We start from the raw sequence: 18,685 nt of genomic DNA, 5'->3' as shown, positions 1-18,685 counted from the left end.
TTTAACCACTTTCAGACCGGACCATTTTGCTGGTAAATGACCAGAGGTCTTTTTACACTTTGGCACTGCGCTGATTTAACTGGTAATTGCGCGGTCATGCAATGTTGTACCCAAACAAAATTTGCGTCCTTTTCTTCCCACAAATAGAGCTTTCTTTTGATGGTATTTGATTGCCTCTGCGATTTTTATTTTTTGCGATATAAACGTAAAAAGACCGCAAATTTTGAAAAAAAATGATATTTTCTACTTTTTGTTATTAGAAAAATCCAATAAACTCAATTTTAGTCATACATTTAGGCCAAAATGTATTCAGCCACATGTCTTTGGTAAAAAAAAAGTCAATAATTGTATATTTATTGGTTTGCGCAAAAGTTGTCACATCTACAAACTAAGGTACGTTTTCTGGAATTTACGCAGCTTTTAGTTTACGACTGCCTATCTCATTTCTTGAGGTGCTAAAATGGCAGGGCAGTACAAAACCCCCCCAAATGACCCCATTTTGGAAAGTAGACCCCCTAAGGAAATTGATAAGAGGCATGTTGAGCCCATTGAATATTTTATTTTTTTGCCTCAAGCGATTGAATAATGGCAAAAAAAAAAATTTTTTTTTTTTTTTACACAAAGTTGTCACTAAATGATATATTGCTCACACATGCTATGGGCGTATGTGAAATGACACCCCAAAATAAATTCTGCTGCTTCTCCTGAGTATGGGGATACCACATATGTGGGACTTTTTGGGAGCCTAGCCGCGTACGGGGCCCCGAAAACCAAGCACCGCCTTCAGGCTTTCTAAGGGCGTAAATTTTTGAGTTCACTTCTCACTACCTATTACAGTTTTGAAGGCCATAAAATGCCAAGATGGCACAAAACCCCCACAAATGACCCCATTTTAGAAAGTAGACACCCCAAGCTATTTGCTGAGAGGCATGTTGAGTTCATGGAATATTTTATATTTTGCCACAAGTTGCGGGAAAATTACAAACTTTTTTTTTTTTTTTTTTTTTTAACAAAGTTGTCACTAAATGATATATTGCTCATGCATGCCATGGGCATATGTGAAATGACACCCCAAAATAAATTCTGCTGCTTCTCCTGAGTATGGGGATACCACATATGTGGGACTTTTTGGGAGCCTAGCCGCGTACGGGGCCCCGAAAACCAAGCACCGCCTTCAGGCTTTCTAAGGGCGTAAATTTTTGAGTTCACTTCTCACTACCTATTACAGTTTTGAAGGCCATAAAATGCCAAGATGGCACAAAACCCCCACAAATGACCCCATTTTAGAAAGTAGACACCCCAAGCTATTTGCTGAGAGGCATGTTGAGTCCATGGAATATTTTATATTTTGCCACAAGTTGCAGGAAAATTACAAACTTTTTTTTTTTTTTTTTTTTTTTCACAAAGTTGTCACTAAATGATATATTGCTCACGCATGCCATGGGCATATGTGAAATGAAACCCCAAAATAAATTCTGCTGCTTCTCCTGAGTACGGGGATACCACATATGTGGGACTTTTTGGGAGCCTAGCCGCATACGGGGCCCCGAAAACCAAGCACCGCCTTCAGGCTTTCTAAGGGCGTTACAGTTTTGAAGGCCATAAAATGCCAAGATGGCACAAACCCCCCCCAAATGACCCCATTTTGGAAAGTAGACACCCCTAAATTTAGGGGTACACTAGTGAGACTAGGTAATAAATGGCGGGTGCCCTGAAACTATAAAAAAATAACTAACCAACCAGCGTCACCTGTAACAGTTATATGGTGATCACTGGTGAAAGGGTTAACTAGGGGGCAATTAGGGGGCTTTATGCGGTAGTATATGGGGGTCCCTGGCGCTATAAAAAGCTGCAGCGAACCTAAATACCTACCTGCCTAACTAGCGTCACCTGTGACACTAATACAGCGATCAGAAAAACGATCGCTTATTAGGCTGGGTTCACACTGGAGCGATGCGGGAACGCCACGAATGCGCGGCGGGTTCCCGCATCGCATGCCTCCCGGCGGCAGTTCACACTGCCCTATGCGAACTGCTGGGAGTGTCAGTGAAATGTTACTGACACCCCCAGATCAGTTCGCATATCGCAGTGCGATCTGCAAACTCAGATCGCATGGTGTGAACACCCATGCGATCCGATTCTGCTGCGGGCCAAAAAAAGGGTCCCGTGCGAATTTGCGGCGGGTGCGGCGGGTGCGGCGAATGGCTGAACTCGAATCGCACAGAGATCGGATGTGATTTGCACTGCAGTGCGGTGCGAATCACATCCGTTCTCATAAACCGCTGCAATGTGAACCCAGCCTTAGTGACACTGGCGACGGGGGGTGATCACGGGGTTAAACCTTTATTGGGGGGGTTAGGGGGTACCTTAGAACTAAAGGGGGCTAACCCTAACTGCCCTAACAGTTATTAGTCACAAATGACACCCGCCGGGTGATCAGGGGGTTAAACCTTTATTAGGTAATAAATGGCGGGTGCCCTGAAACTATAAAAAAATAACTAACCAACCAGCGTCACCTGTAACAGTTATATGGTGATCACTGGTGAAAGGGTTAACTAGGGGGCAATCAGGGGGCTTTATGCGGTAGTATATGGGGGTCCCTGGCGCTATAAAAAGCTGCGGCGAACCTAAATACCTACCTGCCTAACTAGCGTCACCTGTGACACTAATACGGCGATCAGAAAAATGATCGCTTATTAGGCTGGGTTCACACTGGAGCGATGCGGAAACGCTGCGAATCCGCGGCGGGTTCCCGCATCGCATGCCTCCCGGCGGCAGTTCACACTGCCCTATGCGAACTGCTGGGAGTGTCAGTGAAATGTTACTGACACCCCCAGATCAGTTCGCATATCGCAGTGCGATCTGCAAACTCGGATCGCATGGTGTGAACACCCATGCGATCCGATTCTGCTGCGGGCCAAAAAAAGGGTCCCGTGCGAATTTGCGGCGGGTGCGGCGGGTGTGGCGGGTGCGGCGGGTGCGGCGAATGGCTGAACTCGAATCGCACAGAGATCGGATGTGATTTGCACTGCAGTGCGGTGCGAATCACATTCGTTCTCATAAACCGCTGCAATGTGAACCCAGCCTTAGTGACACTGGCGACGGGGGGTGATCACGGGGTTAAACCTTTATTGGGGGGGTTAGGGGGGTACATTAGAACTAAAGGGGGCTAACTCTAACTGCCCTAACAGTTATTACAGTCACAAATGACACCAATGCAAAAAAAAAAAAAAAAAAAATGACATTGGTGTCACTGTGACTGGGGGGCAGGGGTAATTGGGGGGGTGATCGGGGGGTAAAGGGGGGGTGTGAGTGTGCCTGGCATGTTCTACTGTGTGTGTAGAGTGTTGGTGCAACTCACCGATCCGCTCTCCGTGTCGGAACGAAAAATACCGACACGGAGGAGAGAATACATCACTTCCTCTCCTGTGTTTACATTACAGGAGAGGAAGTGATGTCACCGGGGATTTCTATTCGTCGGGAGCGATCGCGAGGGGGTGGCCATGAATTAATGGCCGCCCCCTCGTCCCGGATCGCTCCCGGACGAAAACCGACCGCCGCAGGCACCGGGCGGGGGCCCGATCGGGCCCCCGACCCGCGGGAGGCAAGGGACGTACATGTATGTCCTTATGCCTGCCCGTGCCATTCTACCGACGTACATCGGCGTGCGGCGGTCGGCAACTGGTTAAAGCAGGGTTAGGTTATAAAAAAATATCCCAAGCTTTGAACATCTCATAGAGCACTGTTCAATTCATCATCCAAAAATAGAAAGAGTATGGCACACCTGGAAACCTACCAAGACATGGCCATCCACCTAAACTGACAGGCCAGACAAGGAGAGCATTATTTAGAGAAGCAGCCAAGAGGCCCATGGTTACTCTGGAGTATCTGCACAGATTCACAGCTCAGGTGGGAGAATCTGTTCACAGGAAAACTATTAGTCATGCCCTCCATAAATCTGGCCTTTATGGAAGAGTGGCAAGAAGAAAGCCATTGTTGAAAGAAAACCATAAGAGGTCCTGTTTGCAGTTTGCGTGAAGTCTGTGGGGGACACACCAAACATGTGGAAAAAGGTGTTCTGATCAGATGAGACCAAAATTTTACTTTCTGGTCTAAAAGCAAAACGCTATGTGTGGTGGAAAAATAACACTGCACATCACCCTGAACACGCCATTCCCACCGTGAAACATGGTGGTGGCAGCATTATGTTGTGGGGATGCTTTTCTTCAGCAGGGACAGGGAAGCTGGTCAGATATGATGAGAAGATGGATGGAGCCAAATACAGGTGGTCCCTGGGCTGCAAAGATAGGTTTGTTCTTAAGTTGAATTTGTTTAAAAGTCGGTACAGGTCATTTTTTTTTAAGTTTAGCTCTAACAAAAAAAATATTTTTATGTTTTTTGCATAGCATAGGGAAGGGTTAACACTCCTGTATCATTCAGTATCAGTTTTGCTGTCAGAAGATTTCACTCCACTTTCTGTTCCAATGACAATTGGATTTAGAACATTTTTGGGTTGTTGTGGAAACAAAAATTGGTGATGAAGCTTTAGTGGAGACATCTTTTGCCCATGATAACTGTTACAGGAGTGAATTTCCTTTCCTAGGGGCAGATTTCCTCTCACTTTCTGTTGTCTCCCTCTGTTTGTAAGTAGGAGCCATTTGTAAGTTGGATGTTTGTAACCCAGGATCGCATGTACAGGGCAATCTTAGAGTTGGAGTTAGCAAAAGACTTGAGATTTTAGACTAGGGTAGAGGTTAACCTTCCAGCAGGACAATGACCCTAAACATACAACCAGAGCTAGAATGGAATAGCTTAGATCAAAGCATATTCATGTGTTGGAGTGGCCCAGTCAAAATCCAGACCTAAATCTAATTGAGAATCTGTGGTAACACCTAGGAAAATTATTTATGGTTATGAATATGGCGCTTACCAATCTCTAATCTGACAATACATATAAATATAACTATACAAATGGTCCTCTGAAGGTACTATGAAGAAAAGTAGCTCCACAGGAATAAAAAAGCATCTGGGGCTTGATATCTCATAGATAATGGAGACAGCAATCAAATAGTAACAGCCTCCACTAATCAATGAACAATACTCTTCTTCCCCTTCAATCACACGGTTGTGAGGAAGCAAGGAGAAAACCGACAATATACACTCTTTACAGACCTCAAACTCACTGGCAATACTCTCTAAATAGCTAAATTGACTCAATAGTGCTCAATAAAAAATAAACCTCAATAATCAATAGAACCTCAGTGATCAGTATAAATAGACTCTCATAATAAAGGAAGTGTTCTCATGAAAATATATCAATCATCAATAGTAATCCTCAATAGTAATCAGGCAACTAAAAAACTAAACATTAATAAAGATAAATAACAAATAATTACATACACAGTGCAATTCAAATCATGCAAATTTGTGATGATATTTTCCAATGTTATTCGGAATTCCACAAATAGCTTCCGTGCTCTTGTGTGAACCAATCTGCAGTGTTCATGCAGAGTGTTTCCCCCAAACTCTCACCTTGTATAAGGCAAGAAACAGCCTTATTAATGTTGATTTCCGGCTGCTTAGATCCACATCCCTCTGTGGTACCTTTACACTGCTTCCTATCTCCTCCACTGTAGTACCTCCAGATCACACTCATTCAATCTCAGCCCCAAGGATAGTAGGCGGTTCATAGGAATAAATGAAAGCACTCCATAGTGTAGTATCACAGTGACAGACATTTAATAGATTAAATAACTTACATACAGATGATAAACAGCAATTTCTTTAGTGCAGGATGGCTCCAACCTTGGCCGCGGTCAGATCCTCAACGTCACTTGACTCTCTCTTCCCTCACACGTATCGTCACAACACACGTGACTTTTTCAAAGGGGTGAAAAAATGAGGAAAATTGCTGTTCTGACGCTTTCCATCCAATCTGACAGAGCTTGCCAGGCAGCCCTTAACACTAAAATAGAAGCGGTTCAGCTGGACATCGGGCTCATCCTACAAGACCTGGACAAAGTCTGTTTCTGTTTGTCCATGGCTGAGGCGCGGGTAGGCCACATTGAAGAAAGTGTGGAGGGTAATTCTGGCATGATCCACTCTCTACAATCCAGGATCAAGGTGCTGGAACACCATGCCAAGGACTCCCAGAACAGATGCCGGCAGAACAATCTTCATCTTACCGGCCTGGAGGAGGGAGCAGAGGGTAAGAACCGCACTGTCTTTATGCAGGAGCTATTTAGATCACTGCTCCCTGCGGCCCAACTATGCCCCTGCTTCATGGTTGAGATGGCCCACCGCATGCCATGACAACCAGGCCTGAAAGGAGCCCCTCCTTGCACTTTTATCATGTGCCTTTTTAACTTCAGAGACCAGAATGAATTACTCAGAGCGGCTAGAGCGATAAGCTGGTTTACCAGAATAACTGTATTATGTTGTGCTCAAATTTCTCCATGGAGACCAGGAGCTCCGCCGGTCTTTTGATTCCATCAAAGCAGTTATCAAATATAGTGTACTCTTCCCGGCTAAGCTGTGCGTGGTAGATGGGGAAATGGCTTAAGACTATACCCCCTTTGGGATGATGTTGTGCCTGTCTGCCTTCTACATTTCCCACTGCCACATGTGGGACCCTTTTTACTCTGTCACCAGTCATCTGTAACTCCTTTGCAAAGATTTCAGCTGACCCCATGCTGTTTGGTTTCTGTGTTACTATACCTTGCTCAGGCGAACACTGCCAGAGTTAATGATCTTCAAGTTTGTCCGTTGGATTACAAGTTATCAAGTGATGTGCCCCTGGCTTAGTCCAGGTGATGACTTGCAACCCAGTTCCGATTACAGTTTAGAGCATCTCCCATGGAACCTTTTATGCTTCAACTAATTTTTTTTTCTGGCTTTATTTTTCGTTTTCCTTTGGAGGATAGACTATTCTGTGTTTCTGACTCTCTGCATCTATATACACATCTTCCTGTTACTGGTTGCCTTAGGGTAGGTTAATTGGGCATCATGCAGCCTCACCATAGGTGGGATCTTCAGGGAGGGGGAATTGTTTGATGGCACAGTTATGTGACTATGTTTTTTTCATTTTGTTTGAGTTTTATGTTCCTTTATGGCTTGGACTGCTTACTCTTACATAGGACGATAGTTCTTGGTGAGCCTGGTAATATAAGGATGGCTGGCCTCTTGGTCAGGCATGGATACATCTCTCTGGGTTCCCTTGTAGGGCTGGAGTATGTTTCCCTTGGGTTCCATTTGATTGTAATTACTCCTTCCCACTACCTTCCCACTACCACTACCATGGCACCTGTTTCTATAGTCTCCTGGAATGTGCAGGAGCTTAATTCTGCTCAACAATCCTTTAATTTTCTTCTTTTTCCTGCAAATTTGTGTTTTGCAGGAAACTCTCCTTCATGGCTCTGGGATTCTGAGCCTCAAGAAGGCCTGGGTGAGTTCACACTATCATACCACGTACTCTAGCTACTCAAGGCGGGTCAGTGTCCTGGTAAACAAACAGCTCTTGTTTCAGTTCTTGGATATCAGGCCGGACCCTGAGGGTCGATATATTTTTATGCATTTATTGATAGCCAACATTCCATGTGTTCTTGTGGGGGCATTTACTTCCTGCCTCCGGTTGACTGTGCCTTGCTTTATACTGTCATGCAATTTGTGCTCAGTTATGGGGTTAAAGATGTACTGGTATGGGGGGATTTTAATTTGAATCCCTCCCCGGATCTGGACAGACTCCACTCTGCCTCCCGGTGGATCCATGGCCTGGCCAACTGGGCTAGTACATTTGCCCTTACAGATGTTTTGGTGCCATTTTAATCCTACCCTTTGAGAATTCACGTGTCATTCCTCAACATTTCAAACCCTTTCTCGTATTGATGTAATTTATACTACCCACTCTTTACTCAAGAAAGTCTCTGATATTACTATCTTGCCCAGAGGCATATCAGACCATTCCCCCTTGTTGCTGAAGTGATCCCTGGGCTCCCCCAGGGAAAAGCTGTGGAGGCTGTCCAGATACTGGATTGAGGATAGTGGGATACAGGAGGTCGTTCAGGCAAGCATTTGTCGTTATTGGTTGGCCAACGTTGATTCTGCTACTCTTCTAGTGCTGTGGAATGCTTTCAAGGATTGGGCTAAGGTAGAGTAAATATCTTGCATTGCCACGGCACGTAGAGCATTTGCACAGTCTCTGGAGAAGTTGGAAGAAGAGATCCGACAAAAGGAGGCAGCCTATGTGGCAAATCCGGATCAGGTAGCTTATGGGGCCTGGCAATTTGCTCTGAGGGAGGTATCCTTACTTAGGGTAGAGATGATGCAGAAATTCCTTTTGAACACAGCTCAGAGGGTCTTTGAATACAGGATAAAAATGGTCGATTGCTAACGTGGTTGGCCAAAGGACAGTTCGCAGTTACCCACATTAGTGGCATAAGGGGCGTTGAGAGGGAAGTATTGAGATCACCTAGTAGTATAAATGAGAGAGTTTTGCAATATTACCAGCATCTGTGTCCTTCTAGGGTGGAATATGCTCCTTTGGAATTGGACGCCTACCTTGATAGTCATATTTCCAATGCTTGATGATGAAATGAGCTTGGGCCTGGAGTTAGACATCACCCTGGAGGAGATACACGTAGCTGTTTTAGAACTTCAGGTCGGGAAGACCCCTGGGGTGGATGGCCTTCTGAATTTTACTCCTATTATCACAAGCTGCTGGCCCCATGGCTTGTATCTTTATTTGGCCAGTTTTTCTCCTTGGGGGTTCTCCTTGATTCTTTGTCTGAAGCAGTGGTGGGGTTGGTTCTCAAACCAGGTAAGAACCCTGAGGATTGCTCCTCCTACAGACATATCCCTTATTAATGTAGATGGCAAGATTTTTGCAAACATTTAGGCTAATAGGCTATTCAAGGTTCTGAAGGAGATTATTCATGGTAACCAAACAGGGTTTATGCCTGGGAAGGGAACTGATTTCAACTTCTGTCACCTCTTTCTTGACCTCTCGGTTTCCCATATCAACAGCGGGAATAGGGTAATCGCCTCCCTTGACGCAGAAAAGGCACTTGACTCAGTAGAGTGGGTTTTCCTGTGGGAGTCATTGCATCAATTTGGTTTTGTGCCCAAGTGGCTACGTATGCTATATTGTGCAACCAAGGCTCGTATTCAAACTAATGATAGACTTTCTGCATCTTTCCTGCAGAGAGGTACTCGACAGGGGTGGCCCTGATTCCCTGCCCTTTTTGCCCTGGCCCTTGAGCCTTTGGCCATCTTAATTAGAGGTTCTGACTGGGTTAAGGGATTATGGGTGGGTTATATCTTTATATGCTGACGATGCCCTTTTATATTAACAGGATGCAGATGAGTCTCTGAAGGCAGCATTGGATCTCTTTAATGAATTTGGTAGATTCTTGGAAATTCACATTAACTGGTCTAAATCGACCATATTAACCTTGGAGTCCCAGGCACGAGTGCTTGCTGCAGATGTCTCGTAGACCAATTTAGGTATTTGGGTATCCAGGTTCGGTGGGAAGCGACTTCTTTTTTTTTTTTTCCTTAACTTGCTGCTGGTTCTATCTCAGCTTTGGGTAAGGTGCACCTCCTGGGCTTCCTTGCCGCTGAATCTCATGGAACGCATTAACCTTCTTTAAAATTATATTTCTTCCTAAATTTTTGTATGCATTCCATAGTTTCCCAACCATGATACCCAACTCCTTTTTTGCAGAGGTTGATTGCTGTATTAGTGAATTTATTTGGGAAGGAGCTACCCCTAGACTGGCTAGATTGACCCTGGTTCTTCCTGTGCGATGCAGAGGATTAGCCTTGCCGGACTACCAGACATAATATTGGGTATACATTCTGGTTAAAGTCCGGTTGTGGTTTGTGCTCACTCGGTCCAATGCAATTGTGTGTCTCGAGGCGGCCGTTGTGGGGTCGCTCCGTGAACTAAGCAAGTTAATATACAGAGGCTCTCGGGCTTATGATAATGTTCTGCATCCTACTAGAATGACAGTTAGGGTATGGGCAGAGGCTAGATGGAGGTTGCTGAGTCCCATTAGGTGGTCCCCCTTTTGTTCACTGTGGGGAAAAATCCTAACCTTCCACAGTTTCGTTCTTTACCTGACCCTCAGGTTTGGGCCTGATATGGAGTAAAAGTCCTTAGAGACATCTTTCTGGCAGGAGTATTGCTTCCCTTCGCTGACCTTAAAGCCAAATATTATCTACCTGGTTGGATGTATTTCCAGTACCTACAACTGTGCCATGTGGCTCCTGACCAGTTCTCGGCTTCCCTGAGCCTAGATATGTATCCCACTGAGGAGTTGCTAGCTCAGCAATTGTTATCTAAGCCATTATCCGCTCTCTACTTGGCTTTGCTGAGTGTTGAATCTCCCAAAATGGACAGGATTTGGGATAAGTGGAAAAGTTGACCTTCCAGACTTAGACAGGGAGGAGTAGGAAGATTGCTTGAAAGATAGCACTAGATTGTTGATTTCCTCACAGGATAAATTGATACAGGTTAAATTCTTACACAGAGTCTATTATATCGCCCAGAGACTGCGCAGAGTTTACCCTCAGAGATCGCAGGAGTTCCCTAGATGTGGGAACGGTGTAGGAACATATATTCATGTTCTGGAGTTGCACAAGGATTGTTTGGTCCTGGGAGGAAGTAGTGGAACTTATCAACTGTCGCCTTCAGCTGACTCTGCCGGTTTCTCCAGAATTGGCTCTGTTGGGAATCCAAGATGATGAGTAGAGGCCTCGCTACATTAAACTATTGATAGCATATGTCTTCTTTTATGCCAAGTGGGAAATTATTCTAAGATGGAATGGCCGTTCCCCTCCCTCCATAGATTAATTGGAAAAATCAATAAATTCTGTTCTTCCTCTATATAAATTGACCTACATCAATTGGAACTGCCCTAAGAAGTTCAATAAGGTATGGCACCCATGGACAGCTTAGGAGGAGGCCTTCCTCCATGAACCCTGCCTTTGGTGCTGTGGTGGCTGCACTACCTTTCTTCTGCCCTAATTAAGAATTGATGAGGTATTATTTTCTCCTTTGGGCTTTACCCTTCACATTGTGTGTATTCGTTCACTTGATGTGTTAAATTTGTCAAAACTGTCCGTTTGTACTATCTCTTTTGATCTTTTGATATTGTCCATACTCCTTTAACTTTTACCTTTTTTTTTTTTGTTTCAATAAAGGAACATTCTGTTTTGTAAAAAAAAAAAAAGAATGGGCAAAAATGTCACTCTCTAGATGTGCAAAGCTGGCAGAGACATACCCAGAAAGACTTGCAGCTTTAATTGCAGTGAAAGGTGGCTCTACAAAGTAATGACTCAGGGGGCTGAAAACAAATGCACGCCACACTTTTCAGATATTTATTTGTAAAAAAAATTGAAAAAACATTTATCATTTTCTCTCCACTTCACAATTATGTGCCACTTTGTGTTGGTCTATTACATAAAATCCCAATAAAATAAATTTACATTTTTTGTAGTAACATGACAAAATGTATTAAAAAATTCCAAGGGGTATGAATACTTTTTCATGGCACTGTATAAACTCCTAAATACATTTTCTCATCAGCAGTATATAGCAGTGTTGTGATTTCTATCAGTTGCTGGTGAAGCTTGTAGGAGGAGTTTTCATATTACACTGAGCTGTCCTATCAGGCTACAGGGCTCCTGACCCTCTGTCTTGACATGTCTGGACAGTGCTGATCACATGCACTCTCCCAAGAAAAAGAAAAAAACCTCTCTAGAAATACACACCAAACTGAGCATGTGCAGCCTGACTCCAAAGGCTCTGTCTTATCTGCACTTGTCCAGGGGGACAGTACAGGGAGAGGAGGATCTGTGCATACAAGATCAAACAGCCTTTTTACTCAATGCAGAGGATTAACCCCTTAGGTTCCACAGTGAGTATAACAAGCATGCTTTACTGCCTATACAGACTGATTTCATTGTTGTGGGTTTAGTAACACTCTAACATTTGAAGTGCATGAACCCTCAGAGCATTGAGTCAGTAAAACATACTGTATATATCTGCTATGCCTTTGTTATTCTTATGGATTTTTTTTGTTATGTGTAATTTCTCTATTTTTCTACAGAATGAATCAGATGTCTTTCAGCATCTTATCTGCAAGGAGTTCCAGGAGCTTCAGAGATACATTGCAGAGGAAGAAGAGCACTTCCTTAAGCTAGTCTCCAGGAAAGCTACAGAGCTCATCAGCAACATTGAGATTCAAATAAAGCAGAAAAATGAAATCCTGTGCTCTGTAAAGGAAAAAGAAAGACAGCTGGAGATCCTGGGAAATGAGAATCACCTGCATTTCATCCAGGTGAGACTTTCCACCAAACTGGGTCCACAATACTGTAGGTAATATAGGTAGTTCAATTTTTATCACATTCAATGAACCGCTGTGGTAATTGTAAAGTGTATGTAAACTAGAGCTGCACGATTCTGGCTAAAATGAGAATCACAATTTTTTTGCTTAGAAGATAGATCACGATTCTCTCACGATTCTTGCAGCATAACATCATCTTTCACATTAAAACCAAAAAAAATGTGCTAACTTTACTGTTTCGTTCTTTTTATTTATTGAAGTGTATTTTTTCCCCAAAAAATTGCATTTGAAAGACTGCTGGGCAAATACAGTGTGACATAAAATGTTGTAGCAATTGCCATTTTATTCCCTAGGGTCTCTGCTAAAAAGAAAAAAAAAATATATATATGTATGTTTGGGGGTTCCAAGTAATTTTCTAGCAAAAAATATTGATTTTAACTTAAGAAAGAAGTGTCAGAAAAAGATTTAGACTTTAAGTGGTTAAACTGTCTGCATTTACAATGGTTGAAAGCTTAGCAGACTGCCCAGATTATTTGTTTACACAAGAAGTTCTATCCCTTTGATCTAAGAAGTAAGGATTAGTTACAATGTTTCAAGTTCTAAACTTGGCAGATTGCCCGGGATGCTTTCTTTTGACAGCTGAGTGAGCAGATATTCTCTCCACTTGTTTATACGAACGAATCGCCTACTCAGAGGGGGTGAATCGAGATTGCGGTTTTTTAACGATTAATCGTGCAGCTCTAATGCAAACCATAACAATGCATTTCTCTTATTTGCTCCTTTTTGGTCATTTAAATAAACGACTCACAGCATTGTGTTAAATCATTTTGATAAGTGCAAAAAAATGTTTTTTCTGCCAGAGATCAGATTCTGTCTTGTGCACTCTGCAGTGTTATCTCAAGCAGTCTTAATAGCTCTGTCTAGTTCTCCTCTGTGGATAACAGATTCCCTCCCCTTCGGCCCGTCTCCATAACATTGGGAGTAGAGGAGGAAAAATATTTTTTAGTCCTAATACACTTTGGGGTGGATTTACTAAATGTGTACTTTGTAAGTGTAGCTGCATTCATTTTCCCCACAGCTTAATAAATGTGGTAAATCTTCACATAGTAAATGCAGCGGCACCCCTGTAAGGGCTGCTGATTTGGTTACTTAGCATCCGCCAATCACCCTGCTGCCAGGCTCCCCACATTCAGACAAGACAAGAAATTTCACGGTTTTGTTGTGTTTATTGCAGGATTCAACTTGGGTGGAACAAAGGGGTGATATGAGATGCCCATAGCAGTTGGTTTATTGTTTGACAATACTGAATAGCCTTAGCTTGAAAGTTGTAGTACATCTAGTATTCTCAGAAAATTCCTGAAACACTATTTCTTCACTTTCAATTTTGACAAAGAAGAATCACTCTGAATAATTCCACCTTGTAGACTATGACGGTTTCTGAGCATTAAAAATCCAGAGGCCTAACACAACCTCTCCCCGATGGGTCAATGAGTTAGACACCTTTATTTCAGAGCTGATGGACTATTATACCGCTATTATCATCTGATTATATGATTTCATTACTTATATACTGAGATTAGCAATCATTGACCCTATATATAGGATTTGTTATTGCACTGCGTTTACGCATATTTACTCATACATATTACTAGTATATCATTGTTTACTAAAGCTGCACATAGTTATTTGGTTGCACAGTAATATTTACAGAGCAATATTTACACATTCATTTTAAGATATACACAGCTGTTAATAAGTTGCGCTGATCACTTTTCATATCAAAATCATCTGGGCTAGATCACAGGTCCCAGTTGATTGCTCAGCCAGTCACAGCATGCCGTGCGCATGCGCAATGCGTGCCTGACTGTGAAGCCACAGCCGGGTGCCCACAGTGACAATGCCGAAGCCGCAGAGAGGAGGGGGAGATGAGCAGGGCTTCATTCCCCTGCATCCCTGGACCCTGGGACAGGTAAGTGTCCGATTATTAAAAGTCAGCAGCTGCAGTATTTGTAGCTGCTAACGTTTAATTATTTTTTTTAAGGGGAACTCCGCTTTAAAGTGATTGTAAAATCTTGTTTTTTTGTTTTTTTTTAAAAACATGTTATACTTACCTGCTCTGTGTAGTTGGTTTTGCACAAAGAGGTCTGGTTCCTCGTCTTCTCGGGTGCCTCTTTGCTGCTCCGGGCCCCTCCATCCTGTCTAGTGCCCTCACAGCCAGCAGCTTTCTATGGAGCCACCTGGGCCAAGTCAGAGCTCAGTGTATCCATTCAGACATGGTGCCCCAATCCTGTCCCGCCCCCTCTCTCCCCCTCTCTCAGGAGGAGTGTCCCAAATAGCTTAGACATTCGCGGACATCGCTGGAGAGCAAAGGGGTTCAGGTAAGTGCTGGGGAAACCACTACACACAAAAGGTTTATCTTAATGCATTGAGTGCATTAAGAAAAAAAGTCTGCCTTTACAACTCCTTTCAAAATAAAAAATACCCTGTGAGCACAGATAATCTAAGCTCATAATAACCAGCTCTCTCTGTTTTTCTATTTCTAGGACTATTCTGCTATGACATCCAGGTATGAGACACAACTCACAATCTTTATATGGATAGGAGGTATGGAAAAAAATTATGGAAATAATGACTTATTTACTTCCATAGCTGTCAACCACCAAGCCCACGCAGTGTGGACACAACCTATAGCCCTGTTTCCTTCAAGCCTGGATTCCGTCAAGATGACATCAAACTGACAGTATGGAAACGTCTGCAGCGCAGAATTTTTCCCCGTAAGGATTTAATTAGCTGTAAATTTTGCATGACTATTTTTGGTGGAAACAACATCCATTTGTACTTTTTATTTAGTGATCAGATCAGATCGATAATGAAAAAACAAAACAAGTTATTGCATTTTTTTTTCATATCAGTGTTTGTTAGCTTTATATCTTAAAAGTATATGTCCAGCTAAATAGTTTTTTTTGTGTGTGTGTGTATGTGTGTGTGTGCGTGTATGTTTAGATGTGGGAAGTGCTGGGGCATCTGACAGTTTTTTCATGCTATCTGGGGCTCATAAGAGTAGGGGTAGGCTAGAACCTTTGTCATCATCAGTGGCAGCTGGTGAAGTTTTATTTATGATGGGGGGGGTTTCTTTTTGACCCCTCCCAATTCTTATAAGCCCCACCCCTTAGGGAATCCACCCACTCCATCCGCTGTATTCCATTTGTTTCCACCCATAGTGTCAGGAGTATACAGCTCAGCACCACAGGACAGAGTATATAGCCCCAGCATCACAGGACAGAGTATACAGGCTCAGCATCACAGGACAGAGTAAATAGCTCACCATCACAGATCAGGGTATATAGCTTAGCATCACAGGACAGAGTATATAGGTCAGCCTCACAGATCCTGGTATATAGCACAGCCTCACAGATCATGGTAAATAGTACAGCCTCACAGATCATGGTATATAGCGCAGCCCTGCAGATCATGGTATATAGCACAGCCTCGCAATTTATACCCCACAGGTCATATCTGTACAATGTATACCCCACAGGTCACACATTTTTATATTATATATATATATATATATATATATATATATATATATAGTACAATCTATACTCCACAGGTCATTTCAATGTAATGTATACAATGAACACACAAGTCAATTACTGTATGTATACAAAAGTCATATGTACAATGTATATACACACAAGTCACATACACCAGTCAGCCATAACATTATGACCACTGACCAACCATCTGTGAATAATACTGTTTATCTGATTACAATGGCATCTGAAAGTCGGTGGGATATATTAGGCAGCAAGTGAAAATGTTGTCCCTGAAGTTCCTGCGTTTCTATGGGTAGGACAGCCCTACACCCAGCACACAGATGCACAGATGTGATCCAAGCCTAGGGGCTCATTCACACATGAGGTTTGGGGACAGTGAAACAATGCGGTTGAGCTGTGTTTTTACCAACCCCAGCTGCACTGCCTTTAGCTGCAGAAGCAGCGGCTGAGGTCGTACACATGTTTCAGTCACAACAGGAAATATACCCCATTACATTCAACGGCACTATAAGTTTAAAGTAAAATACATACATAGGCACATACATAAACTCACAAATTTTCATATACGCACATAGACTCACATACAGTATATATACACACATTCATACATAAGGTCACATACATACAAACACACTTACATATACACACATAAGCTCACATACATACATACTCACACATATATAAACTTACATACATACATATACATACATGCACACACATCTATTAGAGGTGCGCATCTTCACTAGTCTCACGATTCGATTTGATTATGATTATCTGGTCAACGATTCGATTTGATCCAATTCTGCGATGCATCTCGATTGCCGATGAGCTCCCACTTCCGTTTGGGCTGCCTAGGCAGCCCTTCCTCCCTGCAATCTTCTGGGACACATAACAGGTCCCAGAAGATTGCCCGGCTATGCAGGACAGCACAGTGAGACATACGCACCTGGCTGTGAAGCTGCAAGCTGTCACAGTGGGATGCCCACAGTAGTATTGCCAGCACCGTGGACAGGCGGGGGAGAGAAGGGAGGGTTTGGGTGGCCATGTCGCTGGATTGTGGGACAGGTGAGTGTCTTTATTAAAAGTCAGAAGATACTGTTTTTTTGTAGCTGCTGACTTTTAACCACTTAAGGACCAGGCCTCTTTTTCAGACTTGGTGTTTACATGTTTAAAACAGTTTTTTTTGCTAGAAAATTACTTAGAACCCCCAAACATTTCATATTGTTTTTTTTCTAACACCCTAGAGAATAAAATGGCGGTCATTGAAATACTTTTTTTCACACCGTATTTGCGCAGCGGTCTTACAAGCGCACTTTTTTTGGAAAAAATTCACTTTTTTGAATAAAAAAATAAGACAACAGTAAAATTAGCCCAATTTTTTTATATATTGTGAAAGATAATGGTACGCCGAGTAAATTGATATCCAACATGTCACGCTTCAAAATTGCGCCCGCTCGTGGAATGGCGTCAAACTTTTAGCCTCAAAAATCTCCATAAGCGACATTTAAAAAATTCTACAGGTTGCATTTTTTGCGTTACAGAGGAGGTCTAGGGCTAGAATTATTGCTCTCGCTCTACCGATCGCGGCGATACCTCACATGTGTGGTTTGACCACCGTTTTCATATGCGGGCGCTACTCACGTATGCGCTCGCTTCTGTGCGCAAGCTTGTCGTGACGGGTGTTTTTAAAAAAAAAAATTTTTTTTCTTATTTATTTTAATTGATTTTATTTATTTTTACACTGTTTAAAAAAAAAAAAAAATGGATCACTTTTATTCTTATTACAAGGAATGTAAACATCCCTTGTAATAGAAAAAAGCATGACAGGTCCTCTTAAATATGAGATCTGGGGTCAAAAAGTCCTCAGATCTCATATTTGGGCTAAAATGCAAAAAAAAAAAAAAAAAAAAAAAAAATCTGGCATCTAAAAAATATATACCTTTAAGAGGTATGGGCGGAAGTGACGTTTTGACGTCGCTTCCGCCCTCCTATGGTATAGAGACGAGTGGGGGCCATCTTAGCCTCACTTGTCTCTATGCCCAGCAGACGAAAGGACCCGATCGCCTCCGCCGCTACCGACGGCTCCGGTAAGCGGCGGAAGGTGCGGGAGGGCGGCGGGAGGGGAGGTGGCACCTCTCCCGTCGCCGATAGCGGTGATCTCGCGGCGAATCCGCCGCGGAGACCACCGTTATCGTACAGCCGACCGCCGCCTGAAGAGATGGATATCTCGGTTGTGGCAGCAGCTGCTGCCGTTACCGAGATATCCCTCTTCAAAAATAGGACGTACAGCGTCGTGCGGCGGTCGGCAAGTGGTTAATAAACAAAAAATTTACTGGAATTACGCTTTGAATTAAAAATAACCTCACTTACTTAAAAAGTGCACTAATCCGGTGCACTACAGGGTACAGGCATTCACACACACTGCTGCTGGGAGGTCAGGAGGGATTACAATCCACAGCTGACAAACAGCCCTGTGAAGTTCCCTGTACTGTCTCTGTGCTGACAATTCCCTGGCTTTCCTGTTTGCAACTTCCATCACAATAGGAGTTAACACAGTGGAATGTGCAATCGGGGAAGCAGGGGAACTGTTAGCACGGAGCGTGTATGAGGTGTAAGTGGAGTACAAACACATTTGTACTCTACTTATGAAATGGATAAGAACTATAAATTAGTTCTTGGTTATCTGCTGCTATTCCTAATTAAAAAGTATAAATGTGCATGCACATTAGAAGTAAACACTCTCTGAGATATGTTCAGCTCGGCTACTTCTAAATACTG

General features: G+C 43.0%; 1 protein-coding gene across 1 annotated transcript in view; it reads left to right on the top strand.

Moving 5' to 3' along the window:
- The window catches only part of TRIM50 (tripartite motif containing 50), a 66,940-nt gene that overhangs the window by 26,641 nt on the left and 21,614 nt on the right, over positions 1-18,685 (top strand). Inside the window, exons 4-6 of the mRNA XM_077480610.1 lie at positions 12,111-12,341; positions 14,891-14,913; positions 14,997-15,121. Of these exons, the coding sequence (XP_077336736.1) occupies positions 12,111-12,341; positions 14,891-14,913; positions 14,997-15,121 (379 nt within the window). The remainder of the gene's footprint in view (positions 1-12,110; positions 12,342-14,890; positions 14,914-14,996; positions 15,122-18,685) is intronic.

The sequence above is a fragment of the Lithobates pipiens genome, unplaced genomic scaffold, assembly GCF_037356315.1.
Source record: "Lithobates pipiens isolate NorthernLeopardFrog02 unplaced genomic scaffold, aLitPip1_a1.2 Scaffold_16, whole genome shotgun sequence".
Classification (NCBI taxonomy): domain Eukaryota; kingdom Metazoa; phylum Chordata; class Amphibia; order Anura; family Ranidae; genus Lithobates; species Lithobates pipiens.
Note: the sequence above shows the minus strand (reverse complement) of the source record. Positions and strands in the feature narration are given on the sequence as shown.